Below are 24,560 nucleotides of genomic sequence, written 5' to 3' on the forward strand. Positions count from 1 at the left end.
ACCAAACCTTCAATACTGTGTACAGTTACGGTCGCCACATCTCAAAAAAGATATAGTTGCGATGACGAAGGTACAGAGAAGGGCGACCAAAATAATAAATGGGATAGAACAGCTCCCCTATGAGGAAAGACTAACGAGGTTAGGACTGTTCAGCTTTGAGAAGAGACGGCTGAGGGGGATATGATAGAGGTGTTTAAAATCATGAGAGGTCTAGAACGGGTAAATGTGAATCGGTAATTTACTCTTTCGGATAATAGAAGGGCTGAGGGGCATTCCATGAAGTTAGCATGTGGCACATTTAAAACTAATTGGAGAAAGTTCTTTTTCACTCAATGCACAATTAAACTCTGGAATTTGTTGCCAGGGGATGTGGTTAGTGCAGAAGGTGTAGCTGGGTTTAACAAAGGATTGGATAAGTTCTTGGAGGAGAAGTCCATTACCTGCTATTAATCAAGTTGACTTAGAAAATAGCCACTGCTATTAATTGCATCAGTAGCATGGGATAGACTTAGTTTTTGGGTACTTGCCAAGTACTTGTAGCCTGGGATTGGGCACTGTTGGAAACAGGATGCTGGGCTTGATGGACCCTTGGTCTGACCCAGTATGGCATGTTCTTATGTGTAACTGATCGGCGGACGTGTCCTCCAAGTTGCAGTTAGGCTCGCTGCCTTTTAAGGGTCAGCTCTTGTTTGGTGAAGACATCGAGCAGTTGATGCAGTCTCTGGGTGTCATTAAGGTTCTCAGGTTTCTGGAGGATAAGCCTAAGGGCAAGAGATTTTTTCAGGAGTGTTCCCACTTTTAGGGTGATAGGAAGTCTCATCCGACAAGAGCAGTGCCAGATCCGCAAAGGCAGTTTTCTCTTCGGGGACAGTCTTGGGGTCAGCCCTTTCGTGGTGTCCGAAGACCATTCTGGGGTGCCACCAGTGGTAGCACTTCTGGAGTTAAGTCCTCGCAAAGAGAACGTTGCCTGGCGTTGTTTTATCAGGCGGGGACTAGAATTACTCAGGACCAGTAGGTTCTCAGTATGAGAATACTTTAGAATTTGCTCATCCAGTCCGCAACTTGTTTCTAGTTTCCCCTTGCGACTCCTTAGAGCAGTGGTTCTCAACAGGTGTGTCAGGACACACTAGTGTGTCCGAGGTCCCGGGAGATGTGTCACAGAGCCAGCAGAAGACTGATCTTTCCTTATCAGTCTGGGCAGGAGTTGGCTGATTTCTCTTTTATTGGGCATGACAGGAAGCTGCTTTTGTTTCCTTCTCCTCTTCCTGGCCAGTGGGAGGTTGTTCCCGCCTCCTTCGCCCAGATCAGTGTGTGATATCACCAACTCCTGTTCATATGGGCCCGGCAGAACACTAACTTTATCTTCCTCTGCCTGGCAGTGTGGGGCTGCTGGGTTTGGGGAGAGGGCAGCTTGGAATGGGGGAGACTGAGCAGGTAGGAAAGAGGTGGTCAGAGGTAGTTTGGTTAGGAAAGGGGAGAGGGAAGGACGGAAAGAGTTGAGCAGGAAAGACAGGGTGTTCAGGGAATTAGAAGTGGGGTGAAGGTGTCTGGAATATTGGACAGGGATATGAGCATGTGAAAGGATGATTGAATAGCTGGGAGAAGTGAGGGTTGATGGGGGCATGGTGGGGGCATGGGGGGGAGTGACTGGGTACAAGGGCCATACTATGTCAGTTTTGAGAATATGCATTTCTTCTCTTTGAACTTTGTTTTGTGTGGGAGGTACTGAGATGAGGTACTACTAGAGGTTTGTATCAGCCTTCTTTGTTGTATTTTCTCAATATTATATTGCACTGATGGTGAACTGCTGCCTTTTCATGGGTAGGGCTATTGCTGTTTCATTTCTTGGAGTTAGTGCTGCTGAGTACGGCAGGTTTGATAGACATGTACAGTGTGGGGTTTGTTTGTATTATTTTACAGTGCACCTGGTAGTAGAAAGGAGTTTGACACCAGAATCGGAATATCTTTTTTGTATGGTGAACTGTACAGGGAATTGTCTTAGTTCTGCTCTGCACCCATTGTTAGGAAGTGTGAATCTTGCTAAAAGGTGCACCTGAAGAGTTAGATTCACGTTCTCAGAGGCTGAGTCCTGTGTGAATCGCGGTGATTGTTTTAGATCCACGTTCTCAGCACCATCATTGGTGGGATATTCTCACTGATAAAAATCACCCTCAGCTGCAAATATGTAAAGTGGCTTACACATCCATTACTGATAACTCTATTCAGTAGCATTGCATTAAACTTGTGGAATTGTGATTTCAAAGATTACTATTATTCTCTCTTTGTGTGTGAGATCGTTCTTTTACAGATTTACAAGAATAAAAGCTGCCAGATTGTGTTTTCCAGGTCGACAGCCTTCCTGCCATGAAAGACGTGAAACTGATATCATTAAGTTTTCCAGATTTTTCCAGGTTATTTCTTTTAAACAGAATTCTGATTTTTGTTTTACCCTGGCCAATTCAAGCATTTTCCAGCAGGCCCCAGAACACAAACCTGGGACCTTGAAGGCCAGATGCCAAAGAAGAAAGCTATAAAACTGTTTTTGCAGGAACTCACAGACACAAGAGACACAACAGGATGGGGCAGGAGATATCGCAGAGGGTACGCAAATAGTCTGTGGGAAAGAATGCAGGGGGGAGAAAGATAAGGGGAGACAAATAACAGCTGCCTGTAGGCAGACAGCGTAACAATATAGTGGTGTGAAGCATGCAAGCAGAAATCAGATAATTAGCTGACTTTGGATTTTTCACCTATATAAGCAAAGCTGGTATGTAGTAGGGCTGGCGAGGATTTTGTATCTGTTGCAGAGCCCAGCGCTGAGCTCTTTATTATGTAAGTATATATTTGCTATATTTGCTTCCTGTGTACTGTTTGCTTCCTGAGTATTGATCTGTTTTGTGTATGAATAGCATATGATTTCCAATAAAGAATATAACTTAAAAGTAGAATCAGAGTTGTTCTTATAAACTATTTTACCTCTGAAGTAGACTTTTAAACAATAGTGAGGGTCTCCTGTGGATGCAGAACATATGCTTATATTTAATCCCATGATGGTCATATATTCAGTGTGTCACACATGTGAGCATCATCTCTCAGGTGTGTCATGATAGAAAAAAGATTAAGAATCACTGCATTAGTGAGAGGTTGATCAGTGAGGGTTCTCTCAGACAATGCGAAGACAGTGGCTTATATCTATCGGCAGGGTGGAACAAAGAGTCGAGCAGTGGCTCAGGAGTTTCTTTGGGCAGAACAACACTTGGAGCAAATAGCAGCATCACATATCGCCGGAGTCGAAAATGTTCAAGTAGATTACTTGAGTTGCACAGTGTTAGATCCAGGCGAGTGGGAATTGTCAGAGTCTGTAATGCAACTCATTTGTGAGAGGTGGGCCCCCCCCCCCCCCCCCGACTTGGACTTAATGGCAACTCGTCAGAATGCCAAGGTGTTTCGGTTTTTCAGTCTGAGAAGAGAGCACGGGGCCGAGAACATCAATGTGCTGGTACTGCCTTGGCCTCGGGAGGGTCTTCTTTATGTTTTTCCTCCCTGGCCGCTTGTGGGCAAGGTGTTGCGTCGAATAGAAAAGCATCATGGCAACGTGGTCTTGGTGGCTCTGGAACGACCACGGCGACTGTGGTTCATGGATCTAGTCAACTTAGCCGTGGACAATCTGATTCGCTTCGGTCACCTAGTGGTTGGTCTTCGTCAGGGACCTATATTTTCAAACCAGGCTACTCACTTTTGTCTAATGCCATGGCTTTTGAGAGGCAGTGATTGAGATGCAAGGGTTATCCTCAGGTGGTCATTGCTACGTTGTTGCAGGCCAGGAGAAGTCTACTAATCTTTCGTACGTAAGGCTATGGAAGGTTTTTGAGTCATGCTGTTCAGCTAGTGGCATTCGCCCTCTCAAGGCTTCAGTTACTGACATTTTGTCTTTTCTTCAAGAAGGTCTGGCAAGAGGGTTGTCTTTCAGCTCGCAAGTCCAGGTGGCAGCTTTGGGTTGTCTTCGTTGCAAAATAAAAGGTTCTACTATTTCTTCTCATCTGGATGTTATTCGGCTCCTTAGAGGGACGAAGAATTTGCATCTGCCGATATGGAGATTTGTCCATCCTAGAATCTTAATCTTGTCCTCAGAGGTTTGTGTGAGGCTCCCTTTGAACCGCTCTGAAGGGTGAAGCTTAAGGACTTGACTCTTAAATTTGTCTTTCTGGTGGCCATATGTTCGGCTACGAGAATATCTGAGTTTCAGGCTGTGTCCATTCCTTCAGATTTCGAACTCGGGGGTGTCGTTGAGGATAGTACCTTCCTTTTTATCTAAAGTGGTATTGGCGTTTTGTGTGAATCAGACAGTAAAGCTCCCAGCTTTTCTGGAGGTGAACTCCTCCGCTCCTCATGCAAGGGAGCTCAAGTTGTTGGATGTGAGGAGAGCTTTGTTGAGGTTTCTCAACGTAACTAATGACTTCAGGAGGTCAGATCACCTTTTTGTCCTGTGGAGCGGTCCAAATAGGGGTTTCAGGGCATGTAAGACTACTATTGCATGATGGCTTAAGGGAGGCTATTGGTTCTGCTTACATTATTAGTGGTCTTCCAGTTCCAGAGGGTTTGCGTTCTCAGACAGCCTTGTGGACGGAGGCTGAGCTTGTTTCTTTGCAGGAGATTTGCAGGGCAATGACTTGGAAGTCACTACATACTTTTGCAAGGCTCTATCGCCTGGATGTGGGAGATTCGGGTTTCCCATCTTTTAGTGAAAGTGCTCTGCGAGCTGGACTCTCCAGGTCCCACCCTGAGTAGGGAGCTTTGGTACATCCCAGGAATCTGGACTGATCTGGGTATGTACAGGGAAAGGAAAATTGGTTCTTACCTGCTAATTTTCATTCCTGTAGTACCACCGATCAGTCCAGAACCCGCCCGTTCTGTTGAGGGGGAGAATCATCCGCTCATTCTGGTTTTTGTAACATGGAGTACGGTATTGTTGAAGAGTGTTTTTAAAGTTTTCTAAATTTTCAGTGGTTCGAATTTTTGCTTGGGTACAGATTAATACTGAGGAACTGCAGGTGGCACACGTGGTAAAGTAGCAGCATCAGTAAAACTTTCTGTCTCCATCTGCTGGCAGGGAAGCAAAACCAGGCGTCTGGACTGATCTGTGGTACTACAGGAATGAAAATTAGCAGGTAAGAACCAATTTTCCTTTACTTGCATGTATTATTGCAGGTATTTCTTCCAGTTTTTGCAATCACCTCTATTTTTTTAACTTAATACTGCATCATGATAAAAAAAAAATAATTTGAATAAATTGTGGCATAAAATCTGTTATATTAAGTTTAATGATGCTCCTCTTTGGTTTATGCAGAGGTCATCCTTAATTCCTTTTTAACTTGTTTTTTTTTCTGCTCCCCAGAAAGGTTTTTTAAAGTAGCCCTGTCAAAACTGGAAAACTGCCATCTTCCTGCAGAGGTTGAGAAGTGAGTGACTTTTTTTTCCCCCCCCCCCCCAATTAAAATTGTATTGAACCAATAGAAATACACAATACAAGAATAACTGTTACAACAATATAACATCTGACAGCAATCATCAGAAAAAAATATAGAACTGAATGGTCCTTCTCCACCCAACATAATGGTACCATACACTAAGAAGTGGTAGATAATGCGCAATGCCCAGAACTATGCAGGTTTAGTATGTCAAATAAGAAAATCAGCAGGTAAGAACCAATTTTCCTTTATATGCAAAAAAACAAATGGAAAAAAAAAAAAAAGCTTTGACATGCTTTCTGATAATGTTGATATCTTTGATGTATCAGATATCTGCTGGTAGAGCATTCCACAGGGCAGGAGCTAGATGAGTAAATGTTCTGTTACGAGTTGTTTTGAAGTCTACAGCTTTTTACAGCAGGCGCACATAATAAATTATCATCCTGAGATCTCAAGTTCCTAACAGGGGTATATTTCCAAATTTTTGTCCTTAACACATTTGACGTCTCTGCATTTAGAAGCTTAAAAACAATTATTTTAATTTTAAACTGTGCTCTCCACTCAACCGGGAACCAGTGCATATCTCGTAAAACTAGCAAAATATGTTTGAATCTACTTGTTCCAGTCAGTATTCCAGTAGCTGCATAGAAACATAGAAACATAGAAATGACGGCAGAAGAAGACCAACCGGTCCATCCAGTCTGCCCAGCAAGCTTCACACATTTGTTCTCATACTTAACTGTTTCTCTTGGCTCTTAGTAACCTTATGTTCTAATTCCCTTTTCACCCCCACCATTAATGTAGAGAGCAGTGCTGGAGCTGCTTCCAAGTGAAATATTAAGTTTGATTAGTTGGGTAAGCGGCAGCATAGCTCTCTGCCATGAAGCAGAGGGCAATGCTGGAAATGTGTGAAGTATCAGTTTTTCTTTTCCCCTGTCATTGAAGCAAGGAGTCATGCTGGACATGCACCGAAAGTGAAGAATGCCTTGAAAGTCACATTAACTATCATCAAATATTGAAAAGCCTAATAATTGGTAATACCTATAAAGCCCATGAACCCATCCCTGTTTTTTTTTCTTTTTTTCTTTTCTTTTTTTAATTGGGAGATGGATGCCCTTCATCCTTCTACTCTGTGAAGGTGGACACCTACCACCGGCCACTGGCATCCCGCTCCGTTAATGCCTCTGTGGCTACTGCCGCTCCATGCAGTGTTTTACTACCTGCTCTTTATATGCGTCCTCTAGAACTGATGGATCCCATCCCTGGGTTTTTTTATTATTTATTTAATTGGGAGATGACAGCCCTCCATCCTTCCGCTCCGTGAAGGTGGACACCTACCACTGGCCACTGGCATCCCGCTCCGTGAATGCCTCTGTGGCTACTGCCGCTCTGTGCAGTATTTTACTACCTGCTCTTTATATGGACACCTACCACTGGCCACTGGCATCCCGCTCCGTGAATGCCTCTGTGGCTACTGCCGCTCCGTGCAGTATTTTACTACCTGCTCTTTATATGTGTCCTCTAGACCTGATGGATCCCATCCCTGTTTTGTTTTTTGTTTTTGTTTTTTATTTAATTGGGAGATGACAGCCCTACATCCTTCCGCTCCATGAAGGTGGACACCTACCACTGGCCACTGGCATCCCGCTCCGTGAATGCCTCTGTGGCTACTGCCGCTCCGTGCAGTATTTTACTACCTGCTCTTTATATGCGTCCTCTGGACCTGATGGATCCACAATATTTATCCCATGCCCCTTTGAAGTGCTTCACAGTTTTGGACTTCACCACTTCCTCCGGAAGGGCATTCCAGGCATCCACCACTCTCTCCGTGAAGAAATTCTTCCTGACATTGGTTCTTAGTCTTCCTCCTTGGAGCCTCAGCTCGTGACCTCTGGTTCTGCTGATTTTTTTCTGTTGGAAAAGGTTTGTCATTGTCTTTGGATCGTTAAAGTTTTTCAAGTATCTGAAAGTTTGAATCATATCACCCCTGCTCCTCCTTTCCTCCAGGGTGTACATATTTAGATTCTTCAATCTCTCCTCGTATGTCAACCGATGAAGACCCTCCACCTTCCTGGTCGCCCTTCTCTGTACCGCCTCCAACTTGTCCTTGTCTCTTTGTAGATACGGTCTCCAGAACTGAACACAGTACTCCAGGTGAGGCCTCACCAAGGACCTGTACAAGGGGATTATCACTTCCCTTTTCTTACTCGATATTCCTCTCTCTATGCATCCCAGCATTCTTCTGGCTTTTGCAATCGCCTTGTCGCATTGTTTCGCCGACTTCATATCATTAGACACTATCACCCCAAGGTCTCTCTCCTGCTCCGTGCACATCAGCCTTTCCCCCCCATCGAATACAGTTCATTCGGATTTCCACTCCCCAAATGCATGACTTTGCACTTCTTGGCATTGAATTTCAGCTGCCATATCTTCGACCACTCTTCCAGCTTCCTTAAATCCCGTCTCATTCTCTCCACTCCTTCCGGCGTGTCCACTCTGTTGCAGATCTTAGTGTCGTCCGCAAAAAGACAAACCTTACCTTCTATCCCGTCCGCAATGTCGCTCACAAAGATATTGAACAGGACCGGTCCCAACACCGATCCTTGCGGTACACCACTTAAAACCGCTCTCTCTTCAGAGAAAGTTCCATTTACCATCACGCATTGTCTTCTGTCCGTCAACCAGTTTGCAATCCAGGTCACCACTTCGGCACTCACTCCCAAGCTTTTTGTTTTATTCACCAGTCTCCTGTGCGGAACCGTATCAAAAGCTTTGCTGAAATCCAAGTAGATGACATCTAGCGCTCTTCCTTGATCCAATTCCTTGGTTACCCAGTCGAAAAAGTCAATCAGATTTGTCTGACAGGATCTTCCCCTGGTGAATCCATGCTGCCTCTGGTCCATCAATTCTCCGGACTGTAGATATTTCACTATTCTCTCTTTCAACAGTGACTCCATTACTTTTCCCACCACCGAAGTGAGGCTAACCGGTCTGTAGTTACCAGCCTCTTCTCTGTTCCCACTCTTGTGAAGCGGGACCACCACCGCTCTTCTCCAATCACTCGGCACCACTCCCGTTTCTAGGGATCTATTGAACAGGTCACACAGCGGACCCGCCAGCACATCTCTGAGCTCCCTCAGAATCCTTGGATGAATCCCATCAGGCCCCATGGCTTTGTCCACTTTCAGATTCTTTAGCTCTTCCCATACATTTTCTACTGTAAAATGATTTTCATCTATTCCACTACCCTCCAGCTTCTTGTGTAGAAATGGTCCTTCTCCAGGGTCTTCTTTAGTGAATACAGAGCTGAAGTATTCATTTAATATTTCTGCCATTTCTTCGTCTCTCTCCACACATTGATCATTTCCACCTTTCAATTTCACTATACCACTATGGACTTTTCTCTTTTCGCTGATGTATCTGAAAAATGTTTTGTCACCATTTTTTATCTCCTTGGCAATCCTCTCTTCCGCTTGACTTTTTGCCAACTTGATTAATTTCTTCGTCTCCCTCAGTTGAATCAAATATTCTTCTTTGTGCTCCTCCCTTTGGGATCTTTTATATTTTTTGAATGCTGTTCTTTTAGCTTTAATTTTGTCAGCCACCTCGTTTGAGAACCAGATAGGTTTCATTTTCCTTTTGCTTTTCTTTACATTTCTAACATAAAGAGTAGTTGCCTTGGTGATTGCTCCTTTTAGATTGATCCACTGCTGATCCACATCTCTCTCATTCTCCCATCCATTTAGTTCTTCCTCTAGGTACTTCCCCATTTCCTCAAAGTCTGTGTTTTTGAATTGTAAAACTTGGGTCTTTGTGGTTCTTTTCCCTATTCTTTTAGTGATATTAAACCATATTGTTTGATGATCACTGGTGCTGAGGTGGGTGCCCACCTCGACATCAGAGACATTATCTGCATTAGTGAGCACTAAGTCGAGTATATTTCCTTCTCTCGTGGGTTCTAATACCATTTGTTTGAACAAAGCTACTTGCATGGCATCCACTATTGCTCTACTATTTTTAGATTCTGCAGATGGGATTTTCCAGTCTACATCTGGCATATTAAAGTCACCCACGATCACCACTTCTCCCTTCTTACCTATCTTATGGATGTCTTCAACCAGGTCTCTGTCCAGCTCTTCCTTTTGGTTCGGGGGCCTGTAAACCACTCCAATATAAATTGATGCTCCATCATCTGTTTTTAGGTCTACCCATAGTGCTTCTTCCTTGCCCCAACTTCCTTGTAGCTCAGATGCTTGGATATTGTTTCTGACATAAAGAGCCACACCTCCCCCTTTTCTATCCACTCTGTCCTTCCTTAACAAGTTATAGCCTGGTATTGCCATATCCCAATCATGAGATTCTGTGAACCATGTCTCTGTGATAGCAACAATGTCCACTTCTGCCTCTATCATTAGGGCCTGCAGATCTGGTATTTTATTTCCCAAACTATGAGCATTTGTGGTCATAGCTTTCCAGGTACTCTCTTTAAGATTATTGCTTTTCCTGTACTCCTTATGAGACTTTAGTTGAGATTTGTTATTCACTTCACTCTTTCCTTTTGCAGTTGTGCCACTGATGCCAGAGTTATCCATCTCAATTTGCTTTTTCTTTTGGTTATGTATCTTGAAATTCTGCATGCATTGGTTTTCTCTCTTTTCTGGTAACACTTCAATGTTTTTCTCTAGGACTTCAGTTTTTAATATAGGGAAGGCTTTTTGTTCTTGTTGCATTTGATACTGTGTGTGTCTCCTAGTAACTGGTCCAATTCTACCAGAGCCCACTGTAATCCTGGTTTTTAATGATTTACTTAATGACCTGCTTGAGTGGGGGGGTATACTTGTTGGCTGCAAATCTGTCACGAATGGGTGACTATGGGACACATGTGTAATCCTACCTGAGCCTACTGTATTTCTTTTTCTTGACTCCTGGTTATTCTTTGGTATTGGGGAATTATTTTCTGAGTAATGCAATGTGGGTGTATTTTTTGTAATTAAAGCTAATTGAGCTTTAACCTCAGTCAGCTCCTTTTTCATAGAAGAGAGTTGTGCACAGATTGGGCAAGTTCTACGTTTCCAGATGTTTTCCCTCAGAATAAAGGCTCCACAACAGTTGCAAAGGATAGTTCTCATATTGGTAAAGTTTTGGGTTGGTGATTCTTAGATGGTAACAATTTACTAATTTATCTTGTTGCTAATGCTAATTTAGTCAGTCTATATTAGAATCTAAGGCCAGGGGTGGGTGGGTAGAGGGGGAGGGTGGGAGGGAAACAAACAGTTGAACCTGGGACAAGCTGAGTAGAGCAGGACACTTTCTGGAACTTTATTCGTCCTTAAGCTATTAAAGATCCCTCAGCACTTCTGTGCCAATATTAAGCAGATTATTAAAGAACAGCTATACAAAATAGAAATGCAGTTATACTGGATCTTAAAAAACAGACAGTTTGCAAGGAACCAATTATAATTATTATATAATAACAGACCTAGAGAAAGGTATAAACTGAGCAGTTCTACTTCACAGAGAACTCAGATATTAATGGAGCACAGAGCAATGATCAGAAGGAAAAGTGAAAGTAAACCAGCAGGGTTTTGGGGTTTTTTTTTTGTTTTTGTGGTTTGTTTTTTTCCCCCAGAAAGACCACCACCAAAATTAAGAGTAAGAGCACTTGAAAGAAGGGAGATTGAGAGACTTTTTCCCCAGAAAGAGCACCACAGAAATTAAGAGTAAGAGCACTTGAAAGAAGGGAAATTGAGAGACTTTCCTATTACACAGCGCTCAGAGGCTAGTAAATCAAATCACCAGTAGAGGAATATTAAGAAACACTGATATCTATTATGCACAGATTCTCTACTATATATTAATTCAAATTTTAAGACAGCCTTATCTGCACCGGGAACAGAAGATTCCTCTTTTGGTCTTCCACTAAGCAGTCTGCATTTTGTAGCAGCTGAAGTGCATGCATGTGCTTTTTTGGCAAGCTATTATATAAACTATTACCGTAGTCAGTTTGTCCAAATAATAATGCTTGTAAAACCGTAACACAAAACAGAGTTATGGTTAAATAAGATTTAGTGACATCAGTATTTTCAACCTGTAAAATCCCCGCTTTACAATTAGAGCATTATTGTCTTGTAATTGCTCCCCACTTTGCTTTGACCTCATCCCTAGTCGTACCTTACCTTTTTGGTTACTCGGACTATAATCTTTTTCTGGCTATGCTTTGTAGTTTTTCTAACCTGTACAGCTCAAACTCTGAGTCAAGGGACAGTAATTTGTAGTGTCCAGCCTGTCACTAATACTCAGAATAGCCAGTCTTCCTTCTGAAAACTATCCTGAAGTTCCAAGTGGTAGAAGTGCTATCAAGCCTCCCACCCCAGAGGCATTGTAAGCTCCATGGAGCTAGGACTGTGTATTATCTGTACAGTGCTGCATACACCTGGTAGCGCTGTAGAAATGTTTAGTAGCAGTAATAGTAATGTGTGGTTTTGTAATGCTATAATTGTAAAACATGAAGGGAGTCCTTTATGAATTGCAAAGTATTTATACACATGGTGGCTGCTTCTGCTGCTGCTGTTTCCTCTTGTCCCTCTGCCTCCTTTCTTCAGGCAGCTCATACCCACAAACTCTCATGGCAATCAGATCCCCGAGTTACATCTTCTGTTGGCACCCAATAAAGAAGAATTCTCCATTGTATTTGCATAACTTTTGTTTTTCAAAGTAAATGTAAGCCTAATAAGGGTGTGTGTTACACTTGTCACAGTTTGCCTGATTCAATCTAACATAATGAAATTGTGAAAAGAACTAGTTGTATTTATTCTCACTTTTGGCAGATTTCCTTGTAAGCGGTGCATTGTTGTTGGAAATGGGGGGATTCTACGAAACAAGACATTAGGAAAAAAAATTGATTCCTACGACATAATTATACGGTAATTTACATACATTTGAAATATTATTTGCATGTAAGGCTGTTTAAAAGTTTAGTTAAAGATTAATATCCAGCATAAAGGAGAAGGAAAATATGTTGTAAGGTGCTTCAATTTAATAATCTTCATGGTGTCATAGATGTCCTCTTGACCTTGTTGGACAACAAGACTGCAAGGTTGAGTGGTTCTGTCTGATTTGGATTTTATATTTAATTACTTGACTTTTCCAAACCTAAGCTCCAAGGCAATTAATAGTTCAGTTAATGTAGTTATTTTAAACAGTGTAATGACACCAGCTGATGCATGTGAGCCATTTATTGATGATGATGATATTACGGCGCACCTACAATTTTGTATCATAAGGGTTTCAGTCTTGGCTGCACTAATTCTGTTAGCTTATTTTTAAACTAACTAAGAAACCAACTGTCCTCTTTTGACTTGCTACTGCCTTCTTGTCTATCTGAATATATATTCAACATCCTCTCCATTCCCTTAACTTTTAACCTCAGTCTTCCCTGTGTCCTAAGACCTTATCTATCCACCATTATTGATAGATGTTTCTGTACTGTTGTAGCTGCTGTCTCACCAGTTCTCTCCTCTCCTCCCTTGTCTATAAGAAGAATAAAGTGATGGAGGTAGGGGACACATCAGCCAGTGTAGCAGTGTAAATTGGCTGACCATCCCTTGGTACATCTGATTAGTTGTCATGCACTGTAGTAAGTACAATATGTGCCTTGGTGGTTGTTTGTCAAAGGACTTATCCATATTTCTTGCCATGAGTTCCATTGTATTCAATGACATGATCTAGCAGCTGGTGAGGTATCTATGTTAAGAAAGTATGACTTGTTTGTTTTTTTTAACAAGCTGCCTGATTACTGTAAATCAAGTCTCAAGATCTTAGGCAGTCTTGGTACTGCTCAGACTAGCATGAGCTGAAGCCAGTCGATCACATAGCCTCAGCTGTGAAGCACTGGAAGATGCTCTTCTCTCTTTGTGACCTCCTGCCGTAGCTCTGTTTTTCTGTCTGCCTCACCTGCAGCCTCTCTCTGCCCAACTGTTTGCTGTGGGAAGGGCAGAGTATGAGACGTCTCATTTGCTTTCAGCCCCCTGTTAATCTAAACCAGGGGTAGGCAACACCGTTTCTTCAGTGCTGTAAGCCGGTCGGGTTTTCAAGATTTCCACACTGAATATGCATGAGAGAGATTTGCGTGCACTGCCTCCATTGTATGCAGGTGTGCATATTCAATGTGGTCATCCTGAAAACCTAACCAGCTTGAGGCACTCGCAGGCCGATGCAATACAGTGCGCTCAGCTGAGCACACTGTTTAACCCGTGGTTGGACATGCATTTTGGATGCTATAGGGGATTAGTGCATCCAAAACGCGCTTCCAACTCCCTGCAAAGCTATTGGTGCTCATCATGTCCCGTTCCCCCCCCCCCCCCCCCAATTAAAAAACAAAATTGTGCACACTACACGCACATTTTTACTTTCAGAAATGAATGCCTGCCAGAAACAGGCATTAATTTCTGAGCAGCCCAAAAAGTGTACAGAAAAGCAGAAAATACTGCTTTTCTGTTCTACTTCTGACTTAATATCCTGGGGACAGAGGTTTGTTGAAATACATTTATTTAATTAGTGGCAGTATATATTTCACAGTCACAGGTGTAAATAGTAACTTGTTTAATGAATTAAAGTGTGGTACAATTTAAAAAATATATTTTAGGTGCAACAAAAAACAAAAATTATGTACACAATGCAGTTACTAAGTTTAATAGTAAATAATTATAACCTAGTGGATGTTGCATTGATTTTATTGTCAGGGATTGTGAATATTGGATATATATAACTAATAATCATGTGACTGGAAGTACCATTTGGATGTGTGATACCATTAGCTCTAATTAATCTTGGTGCTGTAGATTAAATGTAAACCTCATTTTTGCTTTTGAATATCTCTATTATAGCCATGCCCCTATGCAAACCCCCCCCCCCTTTTTTTTTTTTCTTGAATCCATTCCTTATTTCCTCTGTATTCATGTGTCGGTGTGATGCTTGCCCTGGTGTGCTGATGAGTCAGTACAGCAGCACCTTGATTTTCTTAGATTAGTAACAGTACCTCTGGCTAAGTAGAAACTTTTCACACTAATGAAAAAGTGGAATCCTAATTTTTTGTTTTGTGACCCTTAACTGAATGACTTAACTTCCACCCTCCCCTTATTTTGCTACTTTAAAAAAGAAATATGGTGATAAAATCCCTACTGTTGTTTCCACCTATAGGATGAATGATGCCCCCGTGATAGGATATGAGCAGGATGTGGGGAGAAAAACAACATTCCGACTTTGCTATCCAGAATCCGTATTTTCAGATCCCATTCACTATGATCCCAACACAACTGTGGTGCTCTTGACTTTCAAGCCTCATGATGTAAAGTGGCTGTCAGACCTGCTGCAACACAGACGTGCGGTAAGTTTAATTGTAGATGTGGCTGTAACAAAAGTATACAGTAAATATTGGAAGCTTACACCCTCTTGAACATTTTTCATATTTTCTTGTACCAATGTGTCAAGACTTGCATGGGGAATTTTTTTTCCCCACTCATCCCCACACCATACTCCATACCATTCAGGGCAAAAAAATGTTTTATTGGGAGACAGAACATATGTATCCAAAATTACAAAACTGTTCTTGTGGAAGGACCTTTGTCAGTTATTACAGCTTTGAGTCTGTTAGGATAGGACTCGGCCAACTTTGCACTCCTAGATTTATCAATATTAGACCAGTCTTCTTTACAAAATTGTTAAAGCTCAGTCAAGTTCCTTGGCAATCATTGATGAACGGCAATCTTCAAGTCATGCCACAGATTTTTGATTGGATTAAGGTTGGGGTTTCTGACTGGCCACCCTAGGATATTTACTTTTTCGTAAAAATAGGGTGGGGGAGGGGGTTAGGCGCGTGGCTGGGCCTTGCACGCGCCGCACACATTTTCGGAAGGGCCCAGCCACACGCGTAACCCCTGTTACGCGTCGAATTGCCAGGCCTCTCAAATGTGGCAGGCCAGGGGCATGGTCTGAGCGGGGAGGGGCCATTAGCCGCTGTTCTGGGGAAGCGCGTGCCAGCAGCCGGCCAGCACGTGGAGGTTACTTCAACTCAGAAGTTGGAGAAACATTTTGGCTCTAAAACGTCTGCTCCATCCACACCTGCATCGGAATCATTGATGCCCCAAGGTCGAGGGGAACCGCTGGATAAGCTTTCCGTCTCTACACCCCTGGCGGCATCATCCAGGGACTATGTAGACTGTGACCGCCCTTTCATGGTCTCTCCACTTTCAAGGACATTGGGATCCTTGGCGCCGGGGAAAGACTGTGCCGAGCATCATGGGTGATCCCACAAACACAGACACTGGTCGCCATCGACACATGGCACAGGTCCTGGTGCGGCACCAGCAGCTGCCGTGCTGCCACCAAAACGACCGCGTGGTGAGGAAGCCCCATCCTCCAAAAGGCCTGGGAGTCCCAGGCATTCCCCACTGATATGGTGCTGGGCACTGTGACTCCTCGGAGCTCCGAGGAAGCGCCGGTGAAGCCTCGTCCCCCTCCATCAGTCCTGTCCTCACAGGATTTCCAGGAGGAGTTGGACCACAGTGCCGGGCGGTACAGTACTCCAAGTCCTACGGAGCGTTGAACCACCCCTGCCACCAGCCCCCATACCGGTGCCGGAGCCCGTGCCATCTATCTTAATTTTGTTGAGTTCTTTGTTAAAATTAGGTTGCTAAGGGAGTAGGCATGTGTAAATAAGAGTCCTTTAAATTTATTGGTATACTCACTATTAATCTGGTAGTGATTAGCAATGGGATAGTTAAACTCTTGATAAGGTCAGGGGCAGTCCTGTGTCTTAGATAAAAGGCTGATTTTTTTTTTATGTGAAAATGTCTCGAGGGAAGGAGGGAAAGACAAAATACACAAAGCTTTTTCCTATCTTTTGGCTAGCTTTTTATAACAAACACACAAACTCTAAGGATTTACCTACCTTTTGGCTTGCTTTTTTTTTTTTTTAAACACACACACACACACACACACAAACAGCTGTTTTGAAAAAGATTTGATAAGATGGTGGGACTTTGTGTGACATCTGTGGACAGATGGTTTGACTTTTTCGATAAAGTAACTGGGATTTCCCCATGAGAGTACTAACCAGTGACTTTACATATTTCCATGAAAAGGTCATTCCTGTTCATACCCCAGATCAGCCCAGACAAGTGGGTTTTGCATCCCTACCAGCAGATGAAAGCAAAGAATATAAACTTTTCAGGCACTACTACATAATAGAGAGTGCCATCTGCAGTCCCTAAGTATTTTTCTGTCTCCAGCAGATGGTAGAGGTGCAAACCTGCAGTCTAGAGTTTTGAAAAGAAAAAAAAAGAAATAGAAAAGTGAAGAAACAGAACAAGGATTAGTGAAAGCTCCCCGAGTGTTAGGTTCCTTCGTGGGCCATCCCGCAGGTAGAGCAGAGCGAATGGGGTTGGAGATCCCTGAATTGGCTCGACCCTTAGCTTACGAAGTGGGGTAACAGCCAGAGGTCCTGGTTTCCTTGCCCTCTCCAACGCCTTCTTTATCTCAGCCGGCAGCCAGAAGCACCAGAAGCAGGAAAGTATTTATTTATTTTCTTGTCTTTTTTGGGGGGCATTGCCACTTTTTAAGGAAAAAGGAGACGAGGCAATGCAGAGCAGGGCTGTGCAAGCGGCTGAGCCCTTGCGTCCAGGAAAGGATCAGGGTAAGAGAGGGAGCCCACTGCTCCACAGCAGTATTTCGGATTTTCTTGTTGCTGTCTTGATTATAGGTATTAGTCCAGTGATGGGGAACTCCAGTCCTCAAGTGCTATAAACAGGCCAGGTTTTCAGGATATCCATAATGAATATGCAAATCTATTCATGCGTATGAAAGCATAAATAAGGTGTAGTAATCTAAAATTATGATGGTAGTGCTTTAAAAAGTCAGTTAAGTTATTATGTAAATTTAATGTTACTAAAGAATAAAATGTGTTGAAATTAACCCTTATTTCTAAGAAATACTTTAAGCTTTTATACTGTTCTGTGTTATGGTATTGGAATTATGTATTAGATCAACAATCTTTCTGAGAATTGTAATCAATACTGATTTTGTTGATTTCTAAAGAGCAAACAAGTGAAACTGAAAAGTGTATTGAACTCTAAAATGATTTGTTTCTTGCGTGAATACGGTTTTTCAACCTTAATTTATTAATGAAGCGTTTTGTCACTCACTAAGTAGAACTAACTGGTGAGTGAAAAGCAGCATACAACTGTAGATTTATAAATAGGCTCTATTTTTATGAACCCACAGGGTTATGATTATCTCAAAAAGTCTCAGTGAAAAAAATGGTTTATTTCTTACATGTGGGCAGGTGTGATGCCTGTTATACTTTAATTTCATTGTATTTGTTGCTGTTTAAATGCTGTCTTTCTGAAACTTGTCAATACAGCTCACATGGTTACAAAGGAACAAATATAGCCAATATAAAAATCAATCACTTGTAGAAACATTTAAGCAAGAATGAAAAGTAAAAGGTTTTTTTTTTGGGGGGGGGGTGAGAGGAGGAGAGGATTTTTTTTTTTTTTTTAAAAGTCTCACTCCTGGTCTTCCAGCTCAATTTAAGCCAGGGCTAGATTCTGGTGTCTGAGCCTTCATTCACAGCTAGCCAGAATTTCTCCCCCATTTTATATTCCTTCCAAACTTACTTTAGGGCAGTCACCTCAGCAGAGAGTCCTCTGCTGGGGGCCGGGCAACAGAGCTCCTTCCAGAACTCTCCAGCCATGGGCATAAATTGAGCCATAAGGTGTCAGTGCGCACAGACTATGGCTCCTTCCCACCAATAGATTTGAACTCTGCTTCTGCAGCATCTCCAGCCCTGGCCATCCCAGGGAGTGGAGAAGCTGAGCCAGGAATCAAACCTAGGACTCTGTGCAGCACTGCCATCGAGCAAACCTTACTGATTGCTGGGTTTGCATTTTTGAATAAGGATGGATTAGTAGACTTGCCGTTTGTCTCCCTGCATAGGGTAATTAATTGGACGTAATCTTTTTGACTGCTTAAATATTTTATTGCAGAGTACTATTGGCTTTTGGAGGAAACCAGCCTTAAAGATGATATACCCTTCCACTCAAGTCAGGATACTCAACCCTGTTATTCTTCGAAAAGTAGCACATGAGATGCTTAATTTTCCTTTACTGTTCCCCAAATCAAAAGTAGGTATATTTTGTGTTAGTATAGAAACATGAAATATTTAGTTATACTAGTTGTGATGTAATAGAAGGGGCTTGAGATCTTATATTGCATATACATGTATGATTCCTTATGGATTTTAGCATAATTATTCTTGTTTCTCCAAGGACAAGCAGGATGGTAGTCCTCACACATGGGTGACTTCATCGGCTGGAGCCTGGCATGGAAAACTTTGACAGGCAAACTGAGCACGCCCAGCATGCCGCTAACCATGCATCCACACAGGGTCCCTCTTCATTCTCTTCTTTTCCGCGGAGCCATCGCTTCGCGGTTTCAGAACTTGTGCTTCTTTCTGGCATTTTTGCCTCTTTGAAGTGTTTTTTCTTCTTGCAACGCATCCTGTAGGGTGCCTCGCCCTTCTTGGGCATCAATCAGTAAGTGCTTCAGCCTTCACGGTTGATCGCAGATGGCTTCCCCTCATGGTGCCTGCTGACCATCAACTGCATGTTGCACTCTTTTTTCCATGGCGTCAACAGGCTTTCGCCGGTACCCCTGGACCATGTCCATTACATACCCCCATAAGGTCTGAATCTTCTGCCCTGGGGCCTCCCATGACATCCACATCTACAATCTTTGTGCCCAGATGACCCCCAAGGATCGTTGAGCCCACCTTGACAAAATGGAAAAACTTTTTTGGTCCAAGCAGTCTAATCCATCCTCTGCATTGGGGACATCCTCCCCACTTGGAAAGGAGTCCCCAGCCACACCTCTGTCGGGTTCGCCTCCTCTTGCTTTGCCTGGTCCCGAAATAGGTGCAGCGGAGTGACCGCGCTCCCTGTCATCCTGTTCTTGGTTGGGTTCCTCGACATCACCATCTGTACCGGGCAAGGATCGCAGTAATCATCGAGAAAGGTCGAAGAAACACCATTGATCGTCCTCTTCATCGAAGCCAGACCATGGGAAGGCATCGACCTCTGTGCCTCCTACGAAGCGGTCGAGGACAGAGGAGACCATTCCCTCCGACCCTGCTGATGCCTCCAGGCAGCCTCCACTGACACCGGTGGAGAGCTCGGTTCACCTCGATCCAGGGGAATTCCTGATTCCGCTAGCTCCTCCTCAGATCATCTTAACTTCAGCCTTTGAGGAGGAGTTAGAGAGGCGCATGCGGTTGGTGGTCGGCCGGGCCCTGCTGGGCCTCAAACGTCTGGTCCCCCGGGTACCGCCTCTGCCACAAGAGCCTGCTCCTCCGGTGCTTGCACCTTTGCTAGAGCTGCTCGACATGCTAATCGGTATTCTGCCGATAGAGCTGGTTCTGGGGCCCCAAACCCCTTCGCGGCCAATGGGCGCACTACTGCCACTGGCACAGGCCGCTATGCCAGTGAGTGACTCCGAGGAGGAGGAAGAGCCATCGGGCTCAATGGCATCCTGGAGACACATGGTGCCACTTCACCTGCCAGCTCTCCCAGGGCCCTCTGGGTCAGTTCCACTGATACCTTCAGTGCTCCCGATCCCACCAATGCCAACGGATCCTTCACCGCTCTTGCAGCCTCGAGGCCCATCAATGCCTCTGGCGCCTCTCTCGGTGCCCTCGAGGGACATGCCGCGTTCACCAATGGGCCTTCACACCCCCCCCCCCCCCGCATCTCCAGAGGGTCTCAGTGAGGGGGAATCTCCCTGGAACCCCTGGGAGGGGGAGGTGTCAGTATCCTCTTCTGAGGAGTTGGAAGATTTAACTGCCAAACCCTCTCTACCAGGGACTCCAGGTATAAAATGCTTGAGATCCTGCAATTTATGGATGCCCCGAAAGAGGTGATGGCAGTACCAGTCATTGACATTTTCAAGGTCTTGGTGACCAGTCTGTGGGAGCACCTCATCTCGGTGCCACCGGTTAACAGGAAGATGGATGCGGTATACTTAGTCCAGCCGACCACTGGCTTTGACTGCTGTCAACTACCCCACCAGTCGGAGGTGGTAGAGTCAGCCCTGAAAAAGGCTAAAAGGGTACATACCCATGCCTCTGCTCCCCCAGGGCGCAAGCACAAACTCTTGATCTGTTAGGGCACCGAGTGTTTCAGGGTGCCATGCTCACTGCCCGCATAGCATGCTACCAGCTTTACATGGGACAGTATTCCCGGAACCTGTGGAAGCAGGCCCTGGAATTTAGCGAACATCTGCCTTAACAATTTCAGGAGGACTTCCAATCTATTGTCCAGCAGGGCCTGGAGTGCAATAAGAATGAGATTTGCTCAGCTTATGATGTCTTTGAGAGAGCCATTAGAACCACCGCAGCGGGCATCGGAGCCTGACGGACAGCTTGGCTGTGGGCCTCTCTGAGGTCCAAGACCATCTGGCTGACTTGCCATATACAGGGGAGAACCTGTTTGGTGACAGAATTAAGGAGGCTGTGGCTCAGCTGAAGGACTACCAGTAGAACCTCTAGCAGTTATTGGCTAGTACTTCTGACACCCAGCCTACTAGAAAGCCCCCACAGCAATATCCTAAATGGCCTTTCAATCTCCTCGTAAATATTACCCACCTGCACTGAGGTCCAGGGCTCAAAGGCCTGTTCCCACAACAAGGCAGACACAACCTAGACCACCTCGGGCACCTACAGTTCCGCCGCAGAACCCTGCCATGGGGTTTTGACTGGAGCCAGGGAGTATGAGCCAGCCTTCTCCAAGAAGGGGTAGATTCCAGTTATTTGCAGATTGGTGGATCTCGATCCCATCGGACCTGTGGGTCCTATCCATCGGCCATCAGGGTTACAGGTTGCATTTCCAGCGACTTCCACCCCGCTCCCCCAAGTGTTCCCAGTGGAGAGTGGCAGGAAACACAGAGACTTCGAGTGGAACTCTCCGCCCTCGTTCTTGCTCAGGTGGTCGAATCCATTCCGCCCAGCCTATAGGGTGAAGGATTCTACTCCATGAATTTTCTAATCCCCAAGAAGATGGTGGTCTCCAGCCCATTCTGGACCTGAGAGCATTAAACCATTTCTTGGTAAAGAAAAAGTTCAAGATGGTCTCGTTGGGCACCCTGATTCCCCTTCTCAAGGTGGGAGACTGGCTTTGCTCCCTCGATTTCAAAGACATGTAAGCCCAAATCCCCATTTTTCAGGCAGATCGGCAGTACCTGAAGTTCCTGGTCTATGGGAAAGCTACCAGTATCGCGTTCTGCCCTTTGGCCTGGCAACTGCGCCCGGGTCTTCACCAAATATCTGGCAGTTGTCGGTGCCCATCTTTGAATTCGTGGAATTCATGTTTTTCCCCTGCCTCGACGATTGGCTCATTAAGGGTAACGTCTGATAAGGGGCTCAGACTGCCATGTGCCTCACGATAGATACATTGGAGACTCTGGGTTTCTTAATCAGCTATCCAAAATCCCAGTTTCAACCGTCTTTGCATCTGGATTTCATTGTGGTGCATCTGGACACTGTCTAAATGAAAGCTTTCCTGCCTCGGGACAGGGCGGAGACCCTTGTGACTCTTGCCCTACAAGTCTCCAGCTGCCCCCATGTCTCCGCTCATCAGTTCCTCTGGCTGCTGGGCCATGTGACGGTGCATGTAACCCCATTTTCTCGGCTGCAGATGTGCAGGGCACTATGGGCATTGCACTCTCAATGGTGTCAGGCTGTGCAGGACCTGCACGCTCAAATTCTAGGCACGACACGGTTGCAACAGTCTCTCCAGTGGTGGACAATCCCCTCGAACCTGGAGAGAGGGGTTGCCCCTTTTGGAGAGCTCAGCACCGATGCTTCTCACAGGGGGTGGGGAGTGCTTGTCCTGGGCTTCCGCACCCAAGGGTTCTGGTCAGTACAGGAATTGCAGCTCCAGATCAACCTCTTGGAGTTGCGAGCGATCCACTACGCCCTGCGGGTTTTCCAAGAGCAGCACATGAACAAGGTGGTTCTTGTTCAGACCAAATGTCAGGTGGTCATGTGATACCTGAACAAACGGGGGGGGGGGGGGGGGGGGGGGGGGGGGGGGGGGGAGGAATGGGGTCATTCCCCCCTCTGCCAGGAGGCAGTCCATGTTTGGTCGTGGGCCTTTGAAAACAGCATCACCCTCTGGACGGTGTACCTCCTAGGGGTGGACAGCATTCTGGCAGATGCCTTGAGCCAGACGCTCCAGCCCCATGAATGGTCCCTAGTCAGGAGGTAGCGAACCGTATTTTCTGCTCCTGGGAGACCCCAAACATAGACCTCTTTGCCTCCATGGAAAACAGAAAAGTGCACCACTTCTGCTTCCTCGGCAAGAGGAGCAGAGGATCGATAGCGGATGCTTTCTCGATCCACTGGGGCACAGGGTTGCTGTACGCTTACCCTCCCTTTCCTCTCATATCCAAGACACTTCAGAAGCTACAGCAGGATCAGGGCTCCATGATTCTGATCGCCCCCTGGTGGCCTCGTCAGGTTTGGTTCCTGACTTCGAGACCTGGCCTCGCGCCCCCTGATCTGATTTGGGATGGCTCGGGACCTAATCACCCAGGACCAGGGTAGGCTCTGCCACCCCAACATGTAAGCCCTGACCTTCACGTCTTGGATGTTGACCAGGTGACGGTAGAGGCCCTTGGCGTGTCGGAAGGGGTGTCTTGGGTCATTCTGGAATCCAGAAAACCTTCCATCAGAAAATCCTATAATCTAAAGTGGAAGCTGTTCTCATCTTGGTGCAGGGGTTGCAGTCTGGATCCCTTTTATTGCTCCCCTCCTGCACTCTTGGACTACCTTTTGTCCCTCTCCGAGTCCGGTTTGCAGACCACGTCAGTGAGGGTTCACCTCAGCGCCGTCTGGGCATATCACCGGGGGTTGGATGGTTCAGCAACTTCTTCCCATCTGCTAGTGGGCCATTTCTTGAAGGGCTTACTACAACTAAAGCCCCCCACTCACCCTGTGGCAGTTTCCTGGGGTCTCAGCATAGTCCTCTCGCAACTCATGAAACCTCCATTTGAACCATTGCATTCTTGTGATCTAAAGTACCTCTCCTGGAAGGTGATCTTCTTGGTTGCGGTTACATCAGCTCGCAGGTTCGGTCAGCTGCAAGCTCTGATGTAGTACCTGCCTTATACAAAGTTTTTTGTATAAGGCAGGTACTATGGATACACCCAAAGTTCCTTCACAAGGTGTCTCGGAGTTCCACCTCAACCAGTCCATTGTGTTGCCTTCTTTTTTGCTGAGGCCTCACGCTCACCAAGGTGAACATGCTCTACACACATAGGATTGCAAGAGGGCGCTTGCCTTTTACTTGGAACAGAAAGTACCCCACCACGTCTCCACTCAGCTTTTCATCTCCTTCGACAGAAACAGATTAGGAGGGCTATCTCCAAGCAGATTCTATCCCACTGCTAGCAGATTGCATAGCTTTCTGTTACATACAGGAGGGTTTACAGCTTGATGGCCATGTCAAAGCTCACTCTGGCCGGGCCATGTTGGTCTTGGTGGCTCACTTGCATGCAGATCCCATTCACAAGATTTTCAGAGCGGTGACCTGGAGTTCCCTCCACACATTCGCCTTTCATTATTGCCTGGTCAAGGATGGCCGGCAGGACAGTCGTTTCGGACAGTCCGTTCTCCCTAATCTCTTCCAGTCATAGAAACCCAACTCTTTCTCCGAGGGCCCTAGCCTTGGGAGCAGGTCTGCTCCTGTTTGGCAGCTACAGTTGTTGTGCATGTTAGCACCTTTTCTTTGTTGCACATGTTCGGAGCAGCCTGGAGTTACTTAATCACCTATGTGTGAGGACTACCATCCTTCTTGTCCTTGGAGAAAGCAGAGTTGCTTACCTGTAACAGGTGTTCTCCAAGGACAGCAGGTTGTTAGTCCTCATGAAACCCGCCCGCCACCCCATAGAGTTGGTTTTCCCTTGGTTTATTTTTTATGAACCCTATGTTATAAGACTGAAGAGGGACCCCGCGTGGACACATAGTTAGCGGTGTGCTGGGCA

General features: G+C 45.2%; 1 protein-coding gene across 6 annotated transcripts in view; it reads left to right on the forward strand.

Annotated features, from left to right (window-relative positions):
* ST3GAL6 (ST3 beta-galactoside alpha-2,3-sialyltransferase 6) overlaps positions 1 to 24,560 on the forward strand; it is a 127,225-nt gene that overhangs the window by 90,050 nt on the left and 12,615 nt on the right. For 3 of the 6 annotated variants that reach the window (XM_029577792.1, XM_029577791.1, XM_029577793.1), the window contains 4 exons: positions 5,396 to 5,459; positions 12,296 to 12,391; positions 14,667 to 14,853; positions 18,512 to 18,649. In XM_029577792.1, the coding sequence (XP_029433652.1) occupies positions 5,396 to 5,459; positions 12,296 to 12,391; positions 14,667 to 14,853; positions 18,512 to 18,649 (485 nt within the window). Of the gene's footprint in view, positions 1 to 1,716; positions 2,833 to 5,395; positions 5,460 to 12,295; positions 12,392 to 12,964; positions 13,105 to 14,666; positions 14,854 to 18,511; positions 18,650 to 24,560 lie in introns of those variants that run through there. The other 3 variants (XM_029577795.1, XM_029577794.1, XM_029577796.1) reach the window with 3 other exon arrangements.

Source organism: Rhinatrema bivittatum, chromosome 15 (assembly GCF_901001135.1).
Source record: "Rhinatrema bivittatum chromosome 15, aRhiBiv1.1, whole genome shotgun sequence".
Lineage (NCBI taxonomy): Eukaryota > Metazoa > Chordata > Amphibia > Gymnophiona > Rhinatrematidae > Rhinatrema > Rhinatrema bivittatum.